Source organism: Callithrix jacchus, chromosome 18 (genome assembly GCF_049354715.1).
Source record: "Callithrix jacchus isolate 240 chromosome 18, calJac240_pri, whole genome shotgun sequence".
Classification (NCBI taxonomy): domain Eukaryota; kingdom Metazoa; phylum Chordata; class Mammalia; order Primates; family Cebidae; genus Callithrix; species Callithrix jacchus.
The window spans coordinates 44,887,753-44,914,625 of NC_133519.1; the positions used below are offsets into that span (position 1 = coordinate 44,887,753).

Genomic DNA, 26,873 nt, shown 5'->3' on the forward strand with positions numbered 1-26,873 from the left:
CTTTCCAGATCTTTCACTTAGCAGTATGCATTTAAAATCCCTCAGTGTTTTTTCTTGGCTTCATAGCTCATGTGTGTGTGTTTTTTTTAAATTACTGAATAATATTCCCTTGTCTGGTTGTACCACTATTCACCTACTGAAGAAGGTGAACTTTGAAACCTCGAGCTTTCCTCCAAGTTGTGGACGTTATGAATAAAACTGCTAGAAATATCTATGTTCAGGTTTTTGTGTAGACGTAGGTTTTTCTGTTCATTTGGGTGAGCGCCATGGAGCACAATCGCTGGATCATATGGTGAGAGTATATTTAGTTTCGTCAGAAACTGCCAAACCATCCCCACCAGCCATGAAGGAGAGTTCTTGTTGCTCCACAGCTTGTAAACATTTGGTATTATTATTATCTATGCTTTGGATATCAGCCATTCTAAAAGGTATGTAGTAGTCTCTTTTTATTGTTTGAATTTGCATTTCTCAGATGACATTAGTGTGAAGCATTTTCTCATATGCTTATTTGCCATCTGTATATCTTTGATGAGGTATCAATTCAGGCCTTCGGCTCAGTTTTGGATTGGGGTTGTTTTTTTTACTGAGTTTTAAGTGTTCTTTGTATGTTTTGTATTACATGTTTTTAATCAAATATGTCTGTTGCCAATAATTTCTTCCAATCTGTGGCTTGTCCTTTTAGTCTCTTGAGGCTCTTTCATGTTTAGTCGTGTGATTTTGAACAAGGTTTTCAGCATTTTCAGCTTTAGTTTCCTCAAATCTATCCTGGGACCATTCGCCTTCTCTCACAGAATCGTCGCAATCATTGAATTAGCAAATGCATACAAAGGGGCTTTAAGTTATAAAGGGTGTGCAAATAGAAATGTACTATTACTGGTAGGGCTCATAAGCTATAAGTAGTCAACTTTTCTTTTTTGAGTCAACATATAAATAGAACATTTATGTGGTGACTGCTGGGTTAGTCCCACAAGTGATGCCATTATCAGAGATATCCCAAGATAATTTTTGTGGGTGTTGAACAATGAGATCACATGGACACAGGGAGGGGAGCACTACACACTAGGGTCTGTTGGGGGAAATAGGGGAGGGACAGCGGGAGGTGGGGAGTGGGGAGAGATAGCATGGGGAGAAATGCTAGATATAGGTGAAGGGGAGGAAGGCAGCAAATCACACTGTCACGTGTGTACCTATGCAACAATCTTGCATGTTCTTCACATGTACCCCAAAACCTAAAATGCAATTAAAAAAAGAAAGATATCCTAAGATAAGTCCTCTGCTGGTATGGAAGTAGGAGTTTACTGAATAATAAGAAAAGTGAGAAGCTGCAGCCCCAAATCTTTGGAAATAATTGTGCATCTCATTCATATCCTGTGAAACTGGAGACATAAATCATTCACTTTAAAGCTTGAATTGTTCTAGTAACAGATATTTTTTGTCCTATTTGGCATTATGAAAGTGTGAGAGCAGAAAATAGCGTATTTGTTTTTGGTGACAATATAGTTACCTGGATTGGTTACTGAATGAAAGAGCTCTTCATTGGCTCGGCTCAGTTAAACAAATATCTGTGAAGATAAAAATCAATATTTATTATGGTTTTATGTATGTTTAGTTTACATTTGAAAATTATGAAGTTGACCCTAGAGTCTCTTTTTTTTCTCTGTCTCAAAACACACACATACAATCAGATACACATACACACAGTTTTGTAAATGCATGAATATTTATGTACAGAGTTCCCAGAAATCAGAACAAACAGGGTTTAGGCAGATGAAGTTATATTCTACCATAAATTGCTCTTCGATTTTAATTATGAATAAATAAGACTGATGATGATGATGCTTCGCCTGCTGCTGCTACAACTGTTTCTGCTACTAGCAAGTGTTTATTAAGAATTGAATATGAGCCAGGCACTTTCCTAAGAACACTGCATAGATGCACACACACGGTTAATTCTCACAACTTGAGGAGGTTTATCGATGAGGAAATGAAGGAGGAGAAGGGGCAAGTAACTAGAAAATCGTGGAGAGAGGATTGGCACCCAAGGAGTCTGATTCTGGAGCCAATGCTATAAATGGCCACATAATAATTTCCCAGTAGTAATGGTGTATGCATAGGTTTTAAGGAAAAAGTCATTTAAAACTGCTTCTTTGGGGTGATCACTGAATTTTAAAATGCGTAGGCATTTGTTTAAATTAAAGGCTTTTAAATCCCCAAACTGTATAAGCAAGGATGAAATGACAGGTCAGAAGACCAATAGGTCATAAAGGTGTTTATTTCGTAGCAAATATATGTTGAATCCTTTAGCTCTCTCTCCTCATTTTGCACGATTCCTGAATGTTTGTTAAACAGGATAAGATTAATTAAGGAAACTTAAGAATGTAGAGGATAGAATTAGCCCCTGTGGATGTTGTGTGTATGTAAGTTATGTGTGCGTGCAAGTGTGTGCACTCGAAGCCAGAGAAAAGGAAAAAAAAAAAAAAACAATGCAGGAAAGAAGTAAAGGGGAAGATGGAAGAAATTTACTTGGAAACCTAAGCGTACACCGGGGGGCACTGTCAGGAATATACCCTTTACAAGCACTGCAGGTAAAAGGTGAACTAAGAACAACTTAAGAACGAAAATGATTAAGTGCAATATTTATTATATTAATGTAGGCAAAGAAACATGTTAAACATAGAGCTTCGTTGTGAATTTTAACATTTCATTATTCAAAGAAGCTCCCTTTTTAAACGTGCACTTTGGAGTCTGTGTAGTGATGCTTTCTTTTTCCCTAGGCACTGAAAATGAAGATGCTGGAAGGGACTATCACAGTGATAGTCAAGCAAGTTGGATTCATCGTATGATAATGGCCTTGGTGAGCGATTCAGCTTTGTTCAATACCAGAGAAGGACGTGCTGGGAAGGTGCACAACTTCATGCTGGGCTTGAATCTCAATACATCTTATCCACTGTCTCCTTTGAGTGACTTTGCCACACAGGATTCCTTTGATGATGATGAACTGGATGCAGCTGTCGCAGGTCAGTGCACAAAGTACAATCAGCGGGAGCTAACTCAGGAGATGTATTCTTTCTCCGGAGAGAAGTGTTTTCATTATTATTAACCCTTGTGTATTCTCCATTATTACAAGCTGCATTTAATATTATTAATTGTTATTAAAATTAATATTAATGCATTAATTATTATTTTTGTTGTTGTTTGTTTGTTTGTTTTTTTTTTTTGAGACAGAGTTTCGCTCTTGTTACCCAGGCTGGAGTGCAATGGCGCGATCTCAGCTCACTGCAACCTCCGCCTCCTGGGTTCAGGCAATTCTCCTGCCTCAGCCTCCTGAGTAGCTGGGATTACAGGCACGCGCCACCATGTCCAGCTAATTTTTTTTTGTATTTTTAGTAGAGACGGGGTTTCACCATGTTGACCAGATGGTCTCGATCTCTTGACCTTGTGATCCGCCTGCCTTGGCCTCCCAACGTGCTGGGATTACAGGCTTGAGCCACCGCGCCCGGCCTCCGTTTGTATTTTTGAGATAGGTTCTCACTCAGTCGCCCAGTGGCACAATCATGGCTCTTTGCAGCCTTAAATTCCAGGGCTGCAGCAATCCTGCCTCAGCTTCCTGAGTAGCTGGGACTACAGGTGCACGCCACCATACCCAGCTAATTTTTTTTTTCATAGAGACAGGGTTTTGCTATGTTGCCCATGCTGGTCTCAAACTCCTGGGCTCAAGTGATCCTCCTATCTTGGCCTCCCAAAGTGCTGCGACTACAGACCGAAGCCACTGTACCTGGATTTTTTTTTTTTTTAAAGAAAAATTTACATTGGATGGAAAATGGTCTAGACATGTCAGTATAGAAAGTTTTCATTAAAATGTTGAGGGGGAGAGCTGGGTGCAGTGGCTCACGCCTGTAATCCTAGCACTGTGGGAGGATGAAACAGGCAGATTACCTGAGCTCAGAAGTTCAAGACCAGCCTGAGCAACATAGTAAAACCCTGTCACGACTAAAAAAAAAAAACAACAAAATAATTAGCTGTGTGTGGTGGCACACGCCTGTAATCCCAGCTACTCAGGAGGCTGAAGCATAAGAATTGCTTGAACCCAGAGGAGGAGGTTGCAGGGAGCCGAGATCATGCCACTGCACTCCAGCCTGGGCAACAAAGCGAAACGCTGTCTCAAAAACAAAAAAATATTGAGGGGGACTTTAGATTTTCTCTGTACTAGTCACAGTTCATTTGGAGAAATCAGGAAACTATTTCCTATTTTCTGAAAGGGATTTGAAGAAGGGAATTAAGTGCTTATAAAATTGTTCCAAACCTTGAGGGAGCACGCTTTAGGCTGAGCTTTCAGGAATGACTCAAAAAGTACTTCAGAATCATCCCCATAAATGCCTTGGCAACTGTGCTTGGCAGAAGAAATAGCAGAAATGTAGCTTCTGTCTCCTTTTTTTTTTTTCAGATTTTATGCAAGTGTTTCTCTTTGGCAGAGGCCAGGTCTCAGGAGAACTGGAGCTGCAAGGGAATCTGGCAAACACATTTCTTAGCCCGACTCCCTAGTGCAACATAGGGCTTGAGTCAGTCAGCCAGCCTGCCCTGTTCACTGGGCTATTGGATTTGTCTCTCCTGTTCTCAGAAAGGTTAGGTAACTTTCTTAAAGCTGCCCAGCAAGAACCTAGTCACTTTCAGATTTGTCACTTAGCCAAATCCTCACGAATAATTCCCTTTGGGCTTCAGTTCCATGCCTGTTACAGATTTAAAGTTAAATTTCCTTTGGTGACCAATCAATACATAACAATTTTTTGGTGATAATTCTGTCATCTTAAGTTTTTACAGTTCACTACACCATCGTCTTTTCCTTAATGTCCAAATGTTATTCCTCAATCATATCTGTCTAAAGACATTTTGACTAGATGCAGGAAAAATTCAAATGGGCTATTTCCAAAAAAAATTTCTATTGCCCTTTGTTTAAGCATCATACCTAAAACATATTTGTGAAATTTAGGATACGGTTTTGGATTTTGCTGTTGTTTTGGTATTGTTGTTTCTTTCTGTTGTTTGACCCCTTAAAAGGAATTGCAGAGGCAAAAATGACCCTTATTGTTTAATTAAGATTAGTGCAAACTCGTTATTTTTTTTATGTTTATGACATTAAACTAGGATATGAAGTATGTCTGATTATATACCTGTAATTCCAATAGGATTCACTAAGTTATATAGTATACTAACTATTGTTAACTCTAATGAAATTCTGTCATCAAGTCAGGATCTATTTTTAAATTCATCCAAAATAAGAATACACTTAACTCTACATTCAGTGGCATTATTTTTCTCGTTTAATCACATAACTCTGCTTATTGCCATCGCAATGCCAATTAAGTATGTCTCCTCCAGAAATGTGTGCTTTATAGATGAATGACAATGAGCTTAAAAAAACTACAAACTCAAACAGCATGTCGACATCGAGAGAATCTTCAGTTCTTTTACTCTATAGAAAAGGAAGATCAAAGAAGTTAATTCTATCTTTGCCTGAAATTTCCCAACAGAGTTGAGATTGGGACACGGGTTTCTTGACATTGCTTCTAAGCCTTTCCCTTGGCCACATACAATTCCCCATAGCTGCCCTTGGTTTTCTTAGTCATCCACTTATGTAAAAATGGAAGTTTTCTTTCTGTATACTTTATTCCATCTGTTTTACGTTATTACTTGTGTTGCATCAGCTGGCACAGCTCTTTATGTGATGCCGTATTTGGGGATGATTGATAGTTTATATTTCCTTATTTTATGAAAACTGTCTATAACTCTTCTTCCAAAGGTCACTAAATTCGAATGAATTTCAATTTCAATTAGAATGTCATTATAGTTAACGCAATGAAATTTTCACAGCATGTGGTCTACACTTCACATTTTAAAAAACTTCCTGGTAGATTTGGAATATTTTATGTAGATTTAGTGGTGTTGGGGTAACCAGATAAAATACAGAATACCCCGTTAGATTTGAATTTTAGATATGTGTATAAATAAATTGTATATGATTTTTGCAGCATTTGGGATGTACGTTAAATAATTGTTTGTTGATTATCTGAAATTCAAGTGTAACCAGGCATCCTGTATTTTTATTAGCTAAATTTGGGAACTTTAGGAAGTATGCCTCTTCCTTTTAAATTCTTTTGCATTTTCATCTTCCTTCTGTCTTTTGTTCATTCTTTCACTCACTTAGATTTATTTATTGAGTACTTACAATGTGCTTGGTTCTTGGGATCCAGTAGTCAGTAAGATAGATACATTCCTTGGCCTCATAAAGATTAAAATCATTTAATGGCCTTTCCTCAAAGTTGTGATTCATGGAAGGACTTGAGTACTTTAGTTTCGTTAACAATGATGGAAAAGTAGAGTAAAACTAAAATATAGAATGCCGATTCTGACGGAACAGTAAATTAGTGAGGCCACATCAGCATTAACTGAGGATACAACTGCAAAATTAAGTATATGAGCACGGTGGCTCCCAGCACTTTGGGAGGCCAAGGTGGGCAGATCACCTGAGGTCAGGAGTTCAAGACCATCCTGGCCAACATGATGAAACCTGTCTCTACAAAAATACAAAAATTAGCTGGGTGTGGTGGTACATGCCTCTAATCCCAGCTACTTGGGAGGCTGAGGCAGGAGAAATGTTTGAACCTGGGAGACAGTGGTTGCAGTGAGCTGAGATCATACCACTGTACTCCGGCCTGGGCAACAGACGGAGACTCATTCTCAAAAACAAACAAAAAAGGAATATGACTTAAGGGTGTTCGTATTTGGAGAATAATCGTTGTATATCACCTTGTCTGACTCCTTTCTTCATTTAATGCCCTTTGAAAGAAGAGTTACAGACAGTTTTCATGAAATAACATAATTTCCTTATTTTACAAACGATCAATCATCCCCAAATGTGGCACTTTATAAACCAGTTTTTTTGAGATTCTTGAAAATGTTCTAAACTAAAATTATTTTAAATTAATGATGTTTGGAAAGAACTTTAAATTTTATTCCTCAGTGTGCATTTTATTTAAATTACATTTTATTCATTTTTATGTATTTAATGGAAAAACATGTATGTGGGGTATTGATTTCAGTAAAAAATTTAGTCAGTTCAGTCAGTTCACAGATTTATTCAACTTTATTATTTACAGGCCAACATTGCTAAAAATAATTTCATTTTATACTGAATTGACTAGTGCTTTTTCAGGAAAGGTCTTTACAAAGGTAGATCTAGTTTACCTCCCTCTGGTAGTTTCCAATTTTTAGAATAATCATATGTTTGGAATGAAAAGTTAAAACATTTATGACAAACTGTGATCATTTTGGTTCATAAGGTCTTCCTTAAATTCCTATTTTAAAGAATGCCAACTAAAATTTTTAGCCACAATTTATTTAAAACATTAATTAAGCACATTTCTTTTTAAATTTTACAGCCCCCATGCAAAAAAAATTTAATCCAATCTAGATATTATGTTAGAAAAATGTTCATATAAATTAAAGTTTGAGTGTCTTAGAATTTAATCAGTCTCTCAACCTAAAATCAGTAGAAGTGCACTATTTTTGTGCCTGCTGCTTCACCTTGCAGACTGTATTTTGTAAACAATAGAAATTGTAATATGATAAAATTCCCCTCCTGAGTTTACTGCCAAATAGTTGTGTACCTGTGGAAACAAATTTTGGAGAGCTTTTCATGAGTCATATGACTTCTTTCCTGTTTACTTTTGTGTTTATCCTATTTACTGTGACACACACCATCTGGAAACCAGAAATAAAGACATGAGTTAGTTTAGGCCAGAGTTCAAAACACAGACATCCAAATATTTGAACATTGAAGCTGTGTGATGTATTTTTAAAATGACCATTACAAATAACCGAAGCTGATCTGCTTTAAGGAACTGTTACATAATTCTAAAACAGAGTTCTGTTTTATCAGAGAACCCGATTAACTGATTCACAAGTTTAGAATCCTTGTATGTTTTTAAATTATGGGTGGATATTCTTCCATAATGGCATTTACCCAATACTCTACGACATTTTAGTAGATGTTATACAATACATCGGGTTCAAGTTCAACTAAACTTGGAAAAATGTACCACTCAATCTCCCTCTTCAAATACAGTGAGATACCCTCCTGAGTTTAAGTCTTACTTACAGGTGCTTGAGGACAGTACATTAAAAGGAGACTGGCCGATATTTGAATCTCGGTTGGACCCTTTACTGGCAGGCAGTCTTAGCCCATCACTTAGCCTAAACCTCAATTTACTTATAAAAGAAAAACAATAGTGGTAACTATATTACAGAGTATTCTGAGGATTGGTTAGCATTCCCATATGAAGTGCTGTTAGTGACAGCCCTAGGAAGGAGAATAGGGAATGCGCAATATCAGTGGCCAGTACTTTAAGTTGTTGATCGTTGCCTTTCTGTAGACGTGACCTTATTTAATCCGGGCACTCTTATTTTGTACATGAGGCATCAGTTTATATCTTGCATAACTATGCTTTTTGCAACACAGTTAGGAAACACTACTTACTGGTTTTGTGTTTTTTCTGTTGTTGTTTTTTATGACACGGATGAACTTAGTGGACATTATGCTAAGTGAAATGAGACAGACACTACATGATATCACTGGTAATGTATAATCTAAAAAAGTTGAACTCAGAAGTAGAAAATAGGATAAAGGTTACCAGAAGCTGGGAGTAATTTGTGGAAGAGGAAGTAGATGGAGAAAGAGGCGGCCTTACTCAAAGGGTACAAAGTTTCAGTGAGACAGGAGGAATAAGCTCTGTGTATCTACAGCACAGCATGGTGCCTGAGTTAAGAATAATGTGTATTTCAAAATAGCTAAAACAGGATTTATATGAGCTTCCCACAAAGAAGTGATAAATATTTGATGTTATATCTTAATTACTTGATTTGATTATTCCAAAATGTATACATGTAATAAAATACATTTGTACAACATAAATACACACAATCATTATTTGTCTATGAAATAGAAATCGTTTTAAACACAAAACAAAACAGACAATAAAAGGAACACTACTTACCATTAGTTTATCTTGAAGGTGGGAATGGTGGTGTTTAGTTACAAACCAAAGCTGGGAATTGGTCCACATGATTTTTCTCTCAAATGCACTCCGTCTTGGATGTTAGAAAGAATAAAAGGTTACTAACTGTTTCCTGCTAAGGGACAAACCAAACAGGATATGAGAGAAATGATCTGTTTTTGGTTACACTTTCGGCTAAAACTGTTTTAAAAACTGAGTTTATGAAGCGCCCCCAAATTTATGAATTGTAATTACACTTGCATTAGAGTAGGGAAAAGCATTGCATGTAAAAATACAGGAATCCTCCCTCCCTTCCTCAAGGTTTCAGTTTTCTCAGTTTTACTTACCCGCAGTCACCTGAGGTTCACCACAGTTTGAAAAAAATAAAAAAATTCCAGAAATAAATAGTTCAGTGTTGAAACTGCATGCAGTTCTGAGTGGCGTAAAGAACCCTCATGCCATTTCTCCCGAGATGTGAAACATCTCTCTGTCCAGGCTGAATATGCTACCTGCCCGTTAGTGACTCAGTGGCCATTTAGTTCATCAGACTGACTGTCACAGTATCGGTCTCTGTATTCAAGTAACCCTGTTTTTTCTACTTAAAAATGGCCACAAGTGGCTCACGCCTGTAATCCCAGCACTTTGGGAGGCCGAGGCGGGTGGATCACGAGGTCAAGAGATTGAGATCATGCTGGTCAACATGGTGAAACCCCGTCTCTACTAAAAATACAAAAAATTAGCTGGGCATGGTGGTGCGTGCCTGTAGTCCCAGCTACTCGGGAGGCTGAGGCAGGAGAATTGCCTGAACCCAGGAGGCGGAGGTTGAGGTGAGCCGAGATCACGCCATTGCACTCCAGCCTGGGTAACAAGCACGAAACTCCATCTCAAAAAAAAAAAAAAAAAAATGGCCACAAAGTGCAAGAATAGGGATACTGGCATATTGTTGTAATTGTTCTCTTTTTACTACTGTTCTTAATCTCTTACCGTGTCTAATTTACATATTAAACCTTATCATGGGTATGTATATGTAAGAAAAAAACATAGTATATGTAGAGATTTGTTCTATGCACAGGTTCACACATCCACTGGGTAGGTCTTAAAACATAACCCCCCAAGTAAGTAGGGACTAATGTGCTCCCATGATTGTGTTTTTAAATGTTAGGTTTAAATAAGTGACAGGATTATGTGCTGAGAGCCTCTATACTTTGTAGTTATTATTTTTTATATTGCTCATTTTAAACCCTCTTATTCAGTCATGCCACTTTCTAAAGTAATAGTGTGACACCGTGCTTAGGGCTTAGACCTTGTGAACCTGGATTGGAATGTCGACTCTCACTATCTGTTTGAATATAGACCATTTATTTTACCTCTTTGAGCCTCAGTTTCCTTATCTTTCAAATGGCTACTTCCTTTGTAAGATTCTGTTTTCTTATCTTTAGTCTCCTTTGTAAGAGTTTTGTAAGAATAATAAATGGTATATATGAAATTTTGGATACATAATAGACTCAGTATAAATGAAGTCACCATTAGGAGAAATATGAGTAACCAGCTAATGAATTTCCAACTTTTTAGTAAAATGTTTAAAAATGAATTTAAGCCAAAGACTCAGCATTTTTACCTTTAAGATAGTAATTGTTAAAATTTTAGAGGAATAGATGTCAAAAATGGGCTTCACAGTCTCTTGATATATTTCAGTCTTACATCTTTACATTCCTGGTTCTGTGACAGATAGTCTAGTATCATGGCTGGTGGCAAAGTGCATTCTCACGACTGTCTGTAGATACTTATTAAGAAAAGAGAATTGATCTACAGGTGCTTATTTAAAGAACTATTTCTCTTCTCTCTCTTTGTTGCCCTGTAAGTTAGCTTTGGACACAAGCCTTTATTATTTGGCCATATTACCTTATCCTTGCTTTTAAAAACAGCTTTATTCTCAGCGTGTTTGTTTTTAATTCAAGACCATTATTCACACCTTTCCTCTTTGCGTCACCTATCTGGGCAGTATGAATTGCCTCAGTCATAGAATTTACTCTTCTTCATTTATAAGCATCACTAGGAAGTGTCTGTAGCATTTATTTGTTATCCCAGTTTAGAAATGGGAATTTTTAATAGACATGAGAAAACAGATGACTTTGCTAACTGTAGAAAGTTAGAAGGATATTAATGTTTCTTAGTATTAATAACTATGCTGAAGTCTTATTTTTCACTTTACACTGAAGAAAATATTATGACTGTCGCATTGGTGGTTTTATTTCAACCTTTACTGACAGTGAGGATTATGGATTTAATTGGACAGGAAGAATTGAAAGATTTTCTTTCGTTTTTGATTTCATGCTCTTAAAATGTAATAAGTAAAATCGACTATAGAGTGGTAGTATTATTCTTACTTAGAAGCATATGGAGGGAAACTAACATACACTCGGTTCCTGCTGTGTGCTGAGCGTGTATGTGTGCACATATGTATAAGGTCATACGTACATATTCGTATCTGGTGCGACCATCTTCACTTCATTCTACTGTCATAGGCCCCCCTCTTGGGCTTAGCCAGCCTTCTTCTTAACAGCAGAGGAAATAAGAGTGTGGACAAGGGAACGGAGAAAAGCAGCTGCATGGCGTTTTATTCAGTTCAGTTCAAACCAGTTCTCTTCTGGTCATGTTTCGTTTTCCCGGCAAGTGAATTAGGAGCACCACACATAAACATGAAGGGGAGTATGTTATCAGTACTGTTTCTTCATGAAGTTAATGATCTCTAGGCCCTCTGTGTCCTCAGACCCCTTGCCATCTCATTTTGATCTCCCCTCATACTGTCCTCAGACTGCGGGCTCCTTGCCGTCTCTCCTCAAACACACCCAGTCCGATTCTGCCTTCGGACCCTTGCTGCTCTAGCTCCTCCCTCTCTCTGCAAACCTCTGGATCGCGCCCTCCCAATCTTTCGATGGCAGTTCCGTACCATTATTCTTGTTTCGGTGTCAGGTTTCCTTCTCAGACACATCTCCCCGACCACCCAACTGAAGTGACTCCTCATGACAGTGTCCTTGATCGTTTTCTTCATTGCACTGATGGCTTTATGAACTGCCCTCCTCATACATTTACTTACCTATTGGCCGTGTACTCACAATATGAAGTCTAGCAGAGAAGAACGGGTATCTATCTAGAGTCGAATCTGAATGGTGGTAGACATACCACCATTTGCAGTGTGCTGCCTGGATGATTTTCCGGGGCTCCCACCTTGTGGTGGAATGCACACTCACCCCCGAGAGAGGCGGCATGGGATCCATACAGAGTCTGCCACCTCCCAGTGATGCCACCTTCGACAGACTCTTCATTGGCTTCGCCCTCCACTACAGCTGTCCTCTGCCTCACCTGTTATAAGAATTAAACAAGATGGTGCATGAGGAAATGTTTAGAAACCTGTAAAGACCTATGTAGTGTACCATAATTCTATTAAAGTGATCACAGCTTAGAGTTAATACCAGCACCTGAGCTAAGTGCTTTCCATGCCTTGTCCCAGTAAAACCTCACAGCAACCTTATTTGATAATTACTTTTGTCCTCATGTTACAGGTGAAGAAACTAAGACTTAAATATGATATTACAATTGCTAAAGTTGGTCTCATGCCCAGCTCTATTTGTCTCCAAAGCCTAAGGGCCTAATCATATGAAATTCTGTCTTTCATTTTAAACAAACGTTTTTAGATGATAAATACGGATGAATGATCATTTAATTCATTCTTGTTTTTCCTTTATGTTTTTAAGATCCCGATGAATTTGAGCGAATATATGAGCCCCTGGATGTCAAAAGTAAAAAGATTCACGTAGTGGACAGTGGGCTCACATTTAACCTGCCGTATCCCTTGATACTGAGACCTCAGAGAGGGGTTGATCTCATTATCTCCTTTGATTTTTCGGCAAGGCCAAGTGACTCCAGCCCTCCGTTCAAGGTAAGGAGACCTAATACGGCATTCCATTCTCTACCACATTCTCTTGCTTGCCTTAGAGATGTCTTAGTCCCTTTGACTCCGGCTTCTTATTCCTTTACTGTATTTTGTACATTTTCGTGAGTAATAGTTCTAAAACGCAGATGTGATTCAGTCAGTCTCCTGCTTAAAGAAACCTTTAAATGATTCTAATGAGCTCAGTAAAGTTCAGAGTCCTGAGCAGGACAAGAATAATACAGTAAGTCTGAAGTTTAGAAAGGAAATGAGGCTGAGATTTGGGAGTTAGCAAGTACCTGATCATTTAAACTGCATGGAGAGGGTGTGCCCTGAGAAGGGAGGTGGACGTAAATAGTACTTTAAAGAGCGCTGTCAAGGGGAAAGGAGGGGAGCAAAGGAAGTATTGTGTTAGGAGAACTGAAGATAAGTAACAACAAGGAGGTCTTTGGTGAAGTGGACAAGGACAGCTTCAATAGGGCTGTGAGGGCGGAAATCAGAGTGGTTTGAGGGGTGGAGACAATCTTGGAGATTGATCAGGGAAGGAGACAGACTGAATCTGTAAGAGGAAGTGGGGAAGAAGAAAACTGTGTGTGTGGTGGGGGTGGGTTGTTGATAGCAGAGGCAAGTGTGTTTACATACCGATGGCCAGGAGTCGTTAATGAAGAAGGTATGACTGAAGAGGGAGAGATGAATACAGGATGAAGTCACATCTCTGGGAAGGATGTGGGGGTGGGAAGTGGGAAAGGAATCAAGGATGCAAGTGGAGAACAGTATTGAAATGTCCACGCTGGGGGAAATGGCAGCAGATGACGATTTCATATTAGTATGCAGAAAGGAAGTTCAGGAAGTACTCATGTAATGACTTCGAAGTTTTATAGGAATCAGGAGTCCAGGTTATCTCGTGAGGATGAAAATACGGAGGTAGTTGAGTCAGACAGGTTCACCTCTCTGAAGAAATGAGAAAAGCTTCTGAATGCAACACTAGGGAAAATTGCTGGGCAAACTCTGGCCTCGCCCTCAAGTAAATATGCTTTGTTCCCTCTGCCTGCAATGCTCCACACATTCTTTAGACACAGCTCAAGAGTTGTCTTTCTTGACTTCCAGTCGCGTGGTTAAAGTGCACAGGACTCAGTAAATTCTTCTACTGCAATGATCATAGTACATTGTATGTTTTTGCCTTTATATATATTGCTTTCACTGCCTGTGAACTCCTTGGGACTAGAACTCTGTCTTCTGTATTTATTTTGTTTTAATCATTTGATCCTAACTGTCATTTAAGTGCTGGCCAAAATATGAGCATATAGGATTTTGTTTGTAGGTGAATAAATGAAATGCTCTAAGAGAGATGGAGTTATTTTTCAACTTCATAGGTGAAGAAGTGGCAATTCATAGCGATTAAATGTAGCAGTTCATGATCTCCCAACCAGGTGGAGTCAGTGATAGCCCGTGTCCTCTGACAGCATATCTGATTTTTTTCTCTGTCGTATAATTAACTTGCTCCCAAGACTAATAATGGTTATAAAGACCATTAAATATATAGAAAACCTTACATGTTCAAAGTGCTTTCATACTTGATCTATTTTTGAGGTGGCAGTGGTGTTCAAAGAAACAAGTAACTATGAGATAAAACCTTATCAACAAATAAAATAATACGTGGAATGAGCAAAGCCCACGACCTGGCTAGGGAAGTGCTAGTTAAGAAACGGTGAGATGGGGCTGGGGCCTGTAATTCCAGCACTTTCGGAGTCCAGGGTGGGCAGATCACATGAGGTCAGGAGTTCAAGACCAGCCTGGCCAACATGGTGAAATCCTGTCTCTATTAAAAATACAAAAATTAGCCAGGCCTGGTGGCATGCACCTGTAGTCCCAGCTACTCAGGAGCCTGAGGCAGGAGAATCACTTGAACCTGGGAGACAGAGTTTGCAGTGATCTAGGATAGTGCCACTGCACTCCAGCCTGGAGGACAGAGAGAGACTCTGAAAAAAACAAAACGAAAGACACACACACACACACACACACACACACACACACACACGTGAGATGGGACCAGACTCCAAAGCTACAGAATGAGAATTTCTTACCCTTTGCCAGCTGCCTCCTTTGTGCTCACTGTTCATGAACTCTTTTCTGTGTACTGTGCTATGTGCAGCAGTTAGTGGGAAAATAGGGTTCCTGATCTCCCATAACATTTTGGTTTTTTGGGGGAAAGACTTTTATTCACAAGAGCCACTTGCAGGGGAACTGAGAAACTTATTATTAAATAGTCTTGATATAAGTTTATATAAGTATGTGTATTATAGGGGATAAATATAAAAATACGTTGGTGCCTACTGGAGTTCATGAATAGGGTAATAAACGAAACGGGGTGAAGAAAGCACAGAGAAGGCAATGGGCACATCGAGGGGCTGGAGTGATCTGATTAGAAGCAACAGATACCCAGCTCCCTTAGGAAGGCTTAAGGAGGGAGTTTAAGGTAGGACATTAAGAAATGGAGAATCAGTGGAGGATTTCAGTAGACAAATGACTTCATGAAATTGGAATTTGAGGATGATTAATCTGACAATGGAAAGTAGGATGAATTGGAGAATGGAAGGCAAGGAATTAACATTAAGAGGAACGTATCGTAATCCCAGCACAGGGTAATGAAGTACTACTGCACCACAGTGAGTGACTATGAATTCGATGACCTGTGAGAAACAGTGGGGAGGCAGGTTTCAATGGATGACTCTAAGATGAGAGCTTAGAAGCTGGCTCTAGTGGTAGAAGACACTGTATTATTCATTTCACTAATGGGGGTGTAAAATGTCAAAGCCATCATTTTATGCATGAATCAGAGCTTCACCACCTTAATGAGTTGAAGGAGGTTTTGGAATATCACTTTGTACCTTTAAAACGAATCATTATACTTTGCAGTAGTTTTTAAATGTTGCCTCATTATTTGTAATTAAGAATCCCTAACTGGAATGATCAGTTAGGGTAACTGGGGTATACATCCCCTCAAGCGTTTATCTCCTCTTTGTGTTAGTGACATTCCAACCCCATTCTTTCAGTTATTATGAAATATATAATAAATTGTTGTTAACAAGAGTCACCCAGTTGTGGACTGAACATTAGATCTTATTCCTTCTGTCTACCATTCTCCACTCACTCTTTATGTCCTCTTCCCACTGTCCTTCCCAGCAGCTGGTAACATCATTATACTTTCTATTAATTCAATCGTTTTTAGTTCCCACATGTGAATAAGAACGTGTAATATTTGTCTTTCTGTGCCTGGATAATTTCACTTAACATGACTGTCCTCTAGTTCTATCCATGTTATTGCAAATGACAGGATTTCGTTATTTTTCATGGCTGAATACTATTCTATAGTATGTAGTATCACGTTTTATTTATTCATACATTTGTTGATCAACGCTTACATTGATTCCGTATCCTGGTTGTGAGTAGTGCTGCAATTGGCATGGGAGTACAGATGTCTCTTCAATATACTGATTTCCTTTCTTTTGGATATGTACCCAGCAGTGGGATCACTGGATTATATATTAATTCTATTTTTAGTTTTTGGAGGAACCACCATATTGTTTTCTGTGGTGACTGTACTAATTTACATTCCCAGCAACTGTGCAGGAGGGTTCCCCTTTCTCCACATCCTCATCAACGTTTGTTATTTCCTATCTTTTGGATAAAGCCATTTTAACTGGGATGAGATTGAATCTTATTGTAGTTTTAATTTCTATTTCTTTGAGGATTAGTGATGTTGGACATTTTTTATATTCCTGTTGGGCACTTGTATGTCTTCTTTTGCCCAAAAGAAATATATATTCAGATCTTTTGCCCATTTTTAATTCTGATGGTTTTTTTCTATTGTTTGATTTTCTTATATATTCTGTGTATTAATTCCTTGTCAGATGGATAGTCTGCAAATGTTTTCTCCCATTCTGTGGTTCATCTGTTTTCTTTGTTGATTATTTCCTTTGCTGTTCAGAAGCTTTTTGGCTTGATGTGATCCTATTTGTTCATTTTTGCCTTGGTTACCTGTGCTCCTGAGGTCTTACTCAAGAAATCTTTGCCTAGATCAGTGTCCTGGAGTGTTTTCCCAGTGTTTTATACTAGTAGTTTTATAGTTTTAGGACTTAGATATTAGTCTTTAATTGATTTTGATATGAGTTTTATATATGTCAAGAGATAGCAATCAAGTTTCACTTTTCTGCATGTGGATATTCAGTTTTCCTAGAAAACATCTGTTGAAGAGACTGTCTCTTACCCAGTATACATTCTGGGCAACTTTGTTGCAAATGAATTGAACTGTAAATGGGTGTATTTATTTCTGAGTTCTCTATTCTGTTTCATTGGTCTATATGACTGTTTTTGTGCAAGTAACATACTGTTTTAGTTACTGTAGCTTTGTAGTATAATTTGAAGTCATGTAATACAATGCCTCCAGCTTTGTTCTTTTTGCTCGGGATTGTTTTGGTTATTTGGGGTCTTTTGTGGTCCCATATAAATTTTAGGATTCTTTTTCTATTTGTGTTAATAATGTCACTGATATTTTGATGGGGATTGCAATGAATCTGTAGATTGCTTTGGTAGTATGTTCTTGAAATTCAGTCTTAACAATATCAGTTAAATATGGATTGATATCTTGATTTTTATATTATTCTTCTAAATATATTTAACTCATTAATATTTTTTAATAGATTGCATTTGTAACAACACAATCCCCCATAGACTTTTTTCAGCATTATTTTGTTACACTTAGTTTATCAAATACTATACAATTATTACAGGGCACGAGGATTTTTTTTCTTAATCTGTTGTGTTAATGTATCCATCTGACAATGACAGTTCTTATGTCAGTACCGTACTGCATGTTATTAACCACAGCTTTATTATGTGCCTGCTATATTCGAAAGCACATCTCCAGTCACTGCTGCTATAGTACATAAGGCATTTTCTACTTGTGCATTCTCTTAGATGTGTTTTAAAATCATTTTGTCAATTCTTTCTTCCCATGCCTTTTTCCAAATTTATATACTTCCTTTTATTGTTTTATTTAGCATAACATGAAACCTACCATTCTGGAAATACTGAATTATGTTTTCATAGATTTAATATAAAGGAAATTGCAAAATGTCATCCATAATATAGGTTTTTGTGTCTCTAAGTATGTACTTCAGCAAATTCAAAGTAAATCAAATAAAATGTACAGGCTGACTTAGAATATTAAAAGTACTTTAAACCTGTAAGTGTTGTTACCAAAGTATGTATTCCTAAATGAGTCTAAAAGATTGCCAAAGTAGAATTTCTAAATTGATAAAGATGTTATACTTTCAATAAAAAAATAAATATTTGTTTTGTATATAACATAGTAAGACTTGAAAATAGTTTTTGTGACTGAAATATGGATACTGCCTTTCACAAAATACTAGTGCATAAACGCTGGGAAAAAATTAGAACTACTGACTTTGTTTCACATTTACAGATAATTCTAGCATTTCATATAGTTAAATGTCATATTTTGTCAAGAAGATGTCGAAAGATGGAGATCATGTCTTTTGATTAAAGCAACCACAGTTTATGTTGTGTCTATGTTGTAACTGGCCTTGAAAGGCAGTGACGTCAATGTAAGTGACACTAATTTCTTTAGATTAGTTAGCACATACCCTAATAGTAATCCAATATAAAGTGTTCATGATTCTAAATAGTGTTACTATTAATTTATCTAACAAAAGCAGCTTTGTGTTTCAATTTAAGTTTCTTTTTGTTAACTATTTAATATTTTAGATTTATAATAGGTAAATTTTGTGTGTCCTTAGGGCTCATCCAAGGACAATCAATGAGATTGATTGTCGGTTATGAAAATAAGCCAAAGTCTTCATACTGAAGCATGCAAAATTGACAGGCTGTGAAATTAGGGAAAATGAAGGGACTTTGGATTTTACTGGGGAGCAAGAAAGCAAGGAACATAGAAGAATTACTTTCCCCTTTATGTTACTGACTTTTAGGGAGAGTAATCGTTTTATTATCCCATAAATTAGGTTGTATTGTATTGCCACAGGTTAGGCATAAATCTGGCTGAGGTTTTCAGTGTTCATTTAAATGCTTAATGACAAGAAGGCAGAACAATGGGTTTATTCTCTTCAAAATTATTCAAGGAAAGGAGGGAAAAAAGAGAGAAAGAAGCAATGAGGGAAGGAGAGAAGAAAGGAAAATTTGAAACGAGGCAGTCTTCACAAATGATGGAAGCCATGTGTCTACATTAAACTGATCTGCCTATATTTCATTTAGGGTCAGAATTCCATTTCAACCCACCAATGGGGAAAAATAATCTGTATTTCTTCCACAATCACCTGATTTATCTATTGGAACAAGGGCATGACCTGTTTAAGAATCTCCGCATATTATTTACTTATAATGCTTAAGGTGGTCCCACATCATGGCCAAATCGGTCTAAGTGCTGGCTTTGGGCACCGGTCCACAATGTCTAGTGAAGAAAAGAGCACAGCATTGAATGTGGTACTTCCAGTTTTAGTTCTCCTACTAGCTTCCTGGAGCCTCTGTAACAAATGCCCCCAGACATGGTAACTTACAACAACAATAGATTCTCTCGCAGTTCTGGAGGGCAGAAGCTGACATGAAGGCAGCGACAGCTCCGCTGTCTCCCTGAAGTCTTCACAGTAGAACCCTTCCTGCCTCTTCCAGCTTTGGGTGGTTCCAGGCATTGCTTGCCCTGCGGTTTCTTCTCTCCAGTCTCTGCCTTCATTTTTGTATGGCCTTTTCCTTTGTGTGCATGTCTTCTCTTGTATCTCATATAATTGTCATTGAATTTAGGGCCCACCTACATAATCCAAGATGATCTAATCTCAAAATCCTTTATTAAATTACATTTGCAAAGAGTCTTTCCCCAAATAATGTCATATTCACAGGGCTAAGGGATTAGGGAATGGGTTATTTTATGGGGAGCTGCCATTCAACCTACTACAGTCATACTGGTCACTTATATTGAGAATCAGATGTCTTGTGATGAGTAGATACTATGTTAACTGGCATTAATTTCCCTTTACATATTTTCTGAGTTTATGGTAACCTTCTTGTGAATAACTAGCCAGAATTACAAAGTGCTATGCAAACTCTATACAACATGAGATACAGAAAATTATTTTCATTCTTATTGCATTATAAAGCTCTTAGAGCCTAATACCAGCATGTCTTTTATTAAGAGTGACTATAACTGTAAAATAATTAATTCCATCTGTTGTATTTTTTTTATTACTTGCTTCAATAATTTTTGAAGATTCTGGAGGTTTACTTACATGCTTACATGCCATCCATCTCCCTAATCTTAAAAATAGGTTTTATATAATGAGAATCACTGTAGAATGGAAAGCACATATTCTTGGTTTGCATAGAGCCAAAAGAAATCTGACTTCCTCTAATGGCAAGACAACTTATTTTGTGTGTATGTGTGTGTGTGTGTGTGTGTGTGTGTTTGAGACAGTCTCGCACTGTCGCCTAGGCTGGAGTGCAGTGGTGCAATCTCGGCTCACTTCATCCTGGGTTCAAGCAATTCTCCTGCCTCAGCCTCCTGAGTAGCTGGGATTACAGGCACGTGACACCACACCCAGCTATTTTTTTTTGTATTTTTAGTACAGAAGGGGTTTTACCATATTGGCCAGGATGGTCTTGATCTCCTGACCTTGTGATCCACCTGCCTCGGCCTCCCAAAGTGCTGGGATTACAGGTGTGAGCCACCGTGCCTGGCCTGTGTATTTGTTTCATATATTTAAAATATATACTTACATATTTTTGTATGTAGATAAATTAAATAACATATAAATGCTATCATACTATGTTTTGAATATATTTCTGTTATTTAGAAATAACATTTACCTATACCATTCATTTATTTGTTATTTATTTGTCTTTCTTCTCTTTCAAATTTCTTAGTGGTATTCTAAATGAGCACATCCAGCCTGGCCAACATGGTGAAACCCCATCTCTACTAAAAATACAAATTAGCCAGGTGTGGTGGCAGGCATCTTTAATCCCAGCTACTCAGGAGGGCGAGGCATGAGAATCACTTGAACCTGGCAGGTGGAGGTTACCGTGAGCCGAGATCGGACCACTGTACTCCAGCCTGGGCAATAGAGCGAGACTCTGCCTCAAACAAACAAACAAAAAACCCCAAACAGCAAAATGAGCACAGACATCTTACAGAGTACCTCTTTGAAGGATACCGTCAAATCTTACCCCACAGAAAGTCACTGTGGTTCGTACTATGTTAGTTTGTCCTAAGTCAGTCTATGGAAATGTGAAGTGTCTGCCATGTCAAACAGTAACCGAAACGGAGAATTATCACAGATCACGGTTCTGGCACATGCTGTAGTCTGTGGAGCAGGAACTTTTTTGTTCACGGAGATCTTTTAAAACACTTTCTAAAATCCAATGCACTTTACTCGTAGTCTGTGTCATTGTTTCTTGGCCTTTACAGAAAGAAACGAGACACTGGAGAGGAAATGCTTTATCCATTCTGTAATCACTGTCCTTGCCATCATCCGTTTTTAATCTTTTCCACATCAGGGTCACATAAGGAAAGGGAAAGTTTCCATCTCTTCCTAATTCTGTCATGAAGTGATCTATCTAAAAATAGCCTCGCTCCTGCCGCACGTATTTCCCTTTTCCTCTTTCCCCAGAATCCACACATCATTGGTCATACGCTTGAGTCATGTTTGTAAACACCAGAAAGCTCTTTCTTTTCCTTGCCCTCACGCAATTGCTCCACACTGTGAACTTTTGCTTTTATTTTGATGTTGAATAATCGTGAATGAACACTTGTGAACAGTGCTAGACAAGAAATAACAAGCTGATTAATTCAGCTGAGTAGAGAAAAAAAAGAAGAGATTGGTGATAAAAGCTTTCTCAAGTTTCAAACAAAACATTATTTATATCCATATGGGATTTTCAGTGAAATGTAATTGTATTTAGAATAATAGTTTATGAAGCAAATGCTCTCATATACATTCCATCCTTTGTTCTCCTAGATTTTTATTCATAAATGGTATTGAGAGAGAATTGATTACCATAAAATTCATAACATTCCGGAATCAAAAATAGCAGTGAGAGTTCAAGGAAAAGTATATTTTTCTCTGAATGGAAGGCCTTATGTTAAAGTACTTGTTTTCTCCTAATGTAAACTACCGGGGTCTTCATACATTTTATCATGTCATCCTCTCAGCAATCCTATGAGAAAGGCAATAGTAATAGCTTTATTTTACAGAGGTAGAAAATGAATTGCTGATAAGTAAGGAACAGATGAAATAGAGGTGAGATGGGATTGGGAGGCTGCTCTGTCAGGGAGAGTGAATAATCTGGTCTGTGTTGCCTGTGGGGGATTATCACTGCACACGGCAGCCACCAAAGATAATCTGTTTCTTGTTGAGCGGAGATGTTTCATTAGTTTGTCTCAGGCCATCCAGCTAGCAAGGTTTCGGATGTCTGTCTTGGAGCTGAGCCTTTCACACGGCACAACCCAGGCCCACAATCATGCAGCACCTTCCTGCCGTTATCATACTTTACTGTAATGTCTATTTATCTTTCCTGTTGACTTATAAACTCCAAACCTTCAAGGACAGCCCGTCTCTAATGCTTAGAACATAGCAGATGCTCACTAATAACTGCTGGATGAATTAACAGATACTCTGAGGAAATAGTCCAGGTGTACCGCAGTCTCAACTTGGATTTCTTCCTGGCATGTATCACAGCTTTAAACACAAAGCGTTATTTGATTGCTATCTCTCACCCAAAGGGCCATAAATCTAACAACAAGAACCATGAATGTTGTACTCACTGTCGTCTCCCGTTTTCTAACATGGAACCTAGATCGGCCACTGTCGATTGTTGCTGAACGCATCAATGTGATGACAAGAGTAGTTAAAAACAAGTGGAGATTCTAGTGACAGTATCCCCAAAACTTCGTCTCTCTAGGAATTTTCCTCTGTAATGTTCCTATCTCTTTTCCCTCTTCTGTTTTCCTTACTTTTTTCTTTCCATCTCTTTTCTTCTCTTTACTGGCATTTATTTATTAAACAATTTGCTTAGCACTTAGTAGGTGATAAGCACTGTAAAGTATTATTTAATTCTATTTTTTTTTTTATTTTTTTTTAAATTTTTTATTGGATTATAGGTTTTGGGGTACATGAGCAGAGCATGCAAGACAGTTGCGTAGGTACACACAGGGCAGTGTGCTTTCTTTTCTTCTCCCCTTCACCCACATTTGGCTTTTCTCCCCAGGCTATCCCTCCCCACCTCCCCCTCCCACTGGCCCTCCCCTTTTCCCCCCAATAGACCCCAGTGTTTAGTACTCCCCTTTCTGTGTCCATGTGTTCTCATTTTTCATCACCCGCCTATGAGTGAGAATATGCGGTGTTTCATTTTCTGTTCTTGTGTCAGTTTGCTGAGGATGATGTTCTCCAGATTCATCCATGTCCCTACAAACAACACAAACTCATCATTTCTGATTGCTGCATAATATTCCATGGTGTATATGTGCCACATTTTTCCAATCCAGTCTATTATCAATGGGCATTTGGGTTGATTCCAGGTCTTTGCTATTGTAAACAGTGCTGCAATGAACATTCGTGTACATGTGTCCTTATAGTAGAACGATTTATAGTCTTTTGGATATATACCCAGTAATGGGATTGCTGGGTCAAATGGAATTTCTATTTCTAAGGCCTTGAGGAATCGCCACACTGTCTTCCACAATGGTTGAACTAATTTACACTCCCACCAACAGTGTAAAAGTGTTCCTTTTTCTCCACATCCTCTCCAGCATCTGTTGTCTCCAGATTTTTTAATGATCGCCATTCTAACTGGCGTGAGATGGTATCTCAATGTGGTTTTGATTTGCATCTCTCTGATGATCAGTGACGATGAGCATTTTTTCATATGATTGTTGGCCTCATATATGTCTTCTTTCGTAAAGTATCTGTTCATATCCTTTGCCCACTTTTGAATGGGCTTGTTTGTTTTTTTCCTGTAAATCTGTTTGAGTTGTTTGTAAATTCTGGATATCAGCCCTTTGTCAGATGGGTAAACTGCAAAAATTTTTTCCCATTCTGTTGGTTGCCGATTCACTCTAGTGACTGTTTCTTTTGCCGTGCAGAAGCTGTGGAGTTTGATTAGGTCCCATTTGTCTATTTTGGCTTTTGTTGCCAATGCTTTTGGTGTTTTGTTCATGAAGTCCTTGCCTACTCCTATGTCCTGGATAGTTTTGCCTAGATTTTCTTCTAGGGTTTTTATGGTGCCAGGTCTTATGTTTAAGTCTTTAATCCATCTGGAGTTAATTTTAGTGTAAGGTGTCAGGAAGGGGTCCCGTTTCTGCTTTCTGCACATGGCTAGCCAGTTTTCCCAACACCATTTGTTAAACATGGAATCCTTTCCCCATTGCTTGTTTTTGTCAGGTTTATCAAAGATTGTATAGTTGTATATATGTTGTGTTGCCTAGTATTATTTAATTCTAATAGCAATCCTATGAGATAGGTAGGATTTTTATCATCCACATTTTATACCTGAGTATGGAGACACTGAGTTAAGAAATGTGCCCAAGGCCACGGGGCTTGCATTCGGACTCAGGCATCAGGTCCCAGAGTCTGTGCTTTTACCACTATGATATCCTGCTTCTTATTCATTCCACTCCCCCTGAAGAGGCACATAAATGGAAGTGAGGTCTCGTCACTGCGTCTCTCCATATTGATTTATGTTCTCCAGTTTAAATTTAATTTTGGAGGCGCTTTCCCACTGAGTTAGCCTGCTTTGGTGCAGAGACAGACCAACCTCAAATCTCAGTGGCTGACCACGAGCATGTATTTCTGGGCCAGTTCCATGCCAGCAGTCGTAAGTCACCTGTGGAGACTCCGTTCTATGTGTCTTCTCAATCTGGTGGGACTGTATAATCCTTTTACCAGGAAGGGAGCTAATATGCGGGAACCATCATACAATTTGCAACAGCCATTAAACTCTTGGTACATCCTACAGTCCTCTCTTGCCATTACATGTAATAGCAACACTCAGGCCAGAGGTTCAACTTCTTTTCATAAAAAGAAGGCAAAAAGCTGATTCAGAGTAATTCAAATATTTTTGTGTACATAAAATGAATGAAGTTTTGACTGGTACTTTTTAACACTTTGGTGGAGATGAGACAGGTATGTATTCTGCATCAACAGGTTCCTTTTTAACTCCTGAGGGATCAAAAAACATTCACATGGTTATAAGTTCTCTGAACCCATAATGGTTTTTTTTTCTCTAACAGCTTCTTCAACATTAATTTTGCTCAGTTCGGTTCATCAAAAATTTTTCAAATGCCTGCTGTGGACTAGCCTTGTGCCAAGAATTAACGTAACAATATTGAGTTTGTTTTCTATTTCTTTGAGATTGATGAGCTTCCTGAGAACAGGGTCTGGATTCATCCTAGCAGGGAGTACATTGCTGGCACAGAGCAGACAGCCAGTTAATACTGAATCAGATGAATTCAGTATTAACTGGCTGTCTGAATCAGACCAACTGAATCAATGAAAACTGACAGTTTCCAAATGCATCTTTCCCTCTTTCCTACAGGAACTTCTTCTTGCAGAAAAGTGGGCTAAAATGAACAAGCTCCCCTTTCCAAAGATCGATCCTTATGTGTTTGATCGGGAAGGGCTAAAGGAGTGCTATGTCTTTAAACCCAAGAATCCTGACATGGAGAAAGATTGTCCAACCATCATCCACTTTGTTCTGGCCAACATCAACTTCAGAAAGTACAAGGCTCCAGGTATGTTGGGAGTAAGTTGTATTCCATAAAATAGAAATTAAGTAGGGGAGCAAAACTGATATTAAACTGTTTCACTCTGGCACTCCCGTACCGGCTGTTACACCATTGAACGCCAGCCTTACCTTGATAAGCAGATACCATCTGGGACCTCAGGTACGTCCCCTCTTTCTTACCCCAGGATCCCCTGAATTGCTCACAGTCCAGAGACTAAAAAGTCAACGACTAGTTTAACAAAAATCTCTGGGACTTTATTTCAGTACTTTGAGTTATGTTTGTTCTGACTGATTTTTAATCAAATATTTTGACTATCACCCTTGTAAGAAAGCTCTTATTTCAGAAAAATTATGCAAATTTCTGGGAATTTTAGCTGACCACAAGATTAACATAATCTAGCAGTGCACCACGGCTAGCAATTTCAGTGTGCCACGTTGTATTTCATAGAAAACAGGAATCAAGTTTGAGATGCAGCCGGTTTGTGTTTGTTTTGTTTTGTTTACTATATCTAGAGGAGTGTCTTGACTCTCATGTATCCTGGAAAATGTTGATTAAACAAAGGAGATCTGAAGATTGGCATGCAGGCTGCTTAAAGCTCTAAAAACCCTACTTTAGGACCACAAAATGGATTTTCCATTTTGTGAATGGAAAGACACAAAAAAATAGGGGGGGATGAGCAATGGGAAGATGCTGAAGACAATGGCATTTTTCTCGATTTCTCAGAATCGATTGGCGTGAAGATTATTGTGAAGCATAGAGTTCGGCACAGGAGAAGGTAGAAATTGCTGACACTTTTAGTTATCAGGCAGCAGACCACTTGGAACCCAGTGAATTTCCTATCACTGTGAATTCTCAACGAGAGGCTCCCTGAGCAGTTGGCATGTGGGGGATTTCCATGGCATGAAGACAGTCACATAATGTTTTGGTTTGGGTGCTCCCAGAAATCGATTCTGAGAAAAGGACTCAAGTGCAAATAGTTTATTTGGAAGAGCTGGGGAACACGCTAGTTTATTAGTAAAGAAATGGGGAAGTGGTAACGGGAAGGAAGGCAGACAACAAAACTGCGTTAGGAACCTGACCTGCT

General features: G+C 38.3%; 1 protein-coding gene and 1 long non-coding RNA gene across 4 annotated transcripts in view; one reads left to right on the top strand and one right to left on the bottom strand.

Annotated features, from left to right (window-relative positions):
• PLA2G4A (phospholipase A2 group IVA) overlaps positions 1 to 26,873 on the top strand; it is a 160,386-nt gene that overhangs the window by 109,881 nt on the left and 23,632 nt on the right. For all 3 annotated transcript variants that reach the window (XM_002760284.7, XM_078355134.1, XM_078355133.1), the window contains 3 exons: positions 2,775 to 3,017; positions 12,806 to 12,990; positions 25,600 to 25,795. In XM_002760284.7, the coding sequence (XP_002760330.1) occupies positions 2,775 to 3,017; positions 12,806 to 12,990; positions 25,600 to 25,795 (624 nt within the window). The remainder of the gene's footprint in view (positions 1 to 2,774; positions 3,018 to 12,805; positions 12,991 to 25,599; positions 25,796 to 26,873) is intronic.
• The window catches only part of LOC103789074 (uncharacterized), a 248,658-nt gene that overhangs the window by 5,749 nt on the left and 216,036 nt on the right, over positions 1 to 26,873 (bottom strand). The window contains exons 4-7 of the long non-coding RNA XR_013529017.1: positions 11,529 to 12,413; positions 9,051 to 9,144; positions 7,665 to 7,758; positions 1,505 to 1,562 (exon numbers count right to left, since the gene is read on the bottom strand). This is a non-coding gene — a long non-coding RNA (uncharacterized LOC103789074). The remainder of the gene's footprint in view (positions 1 to 1,504; positions 1,563 to 7,664; positions 7,759 to 9,050; positions 9,145 to 11,528; positions 12,414 to 26,873) is intronic.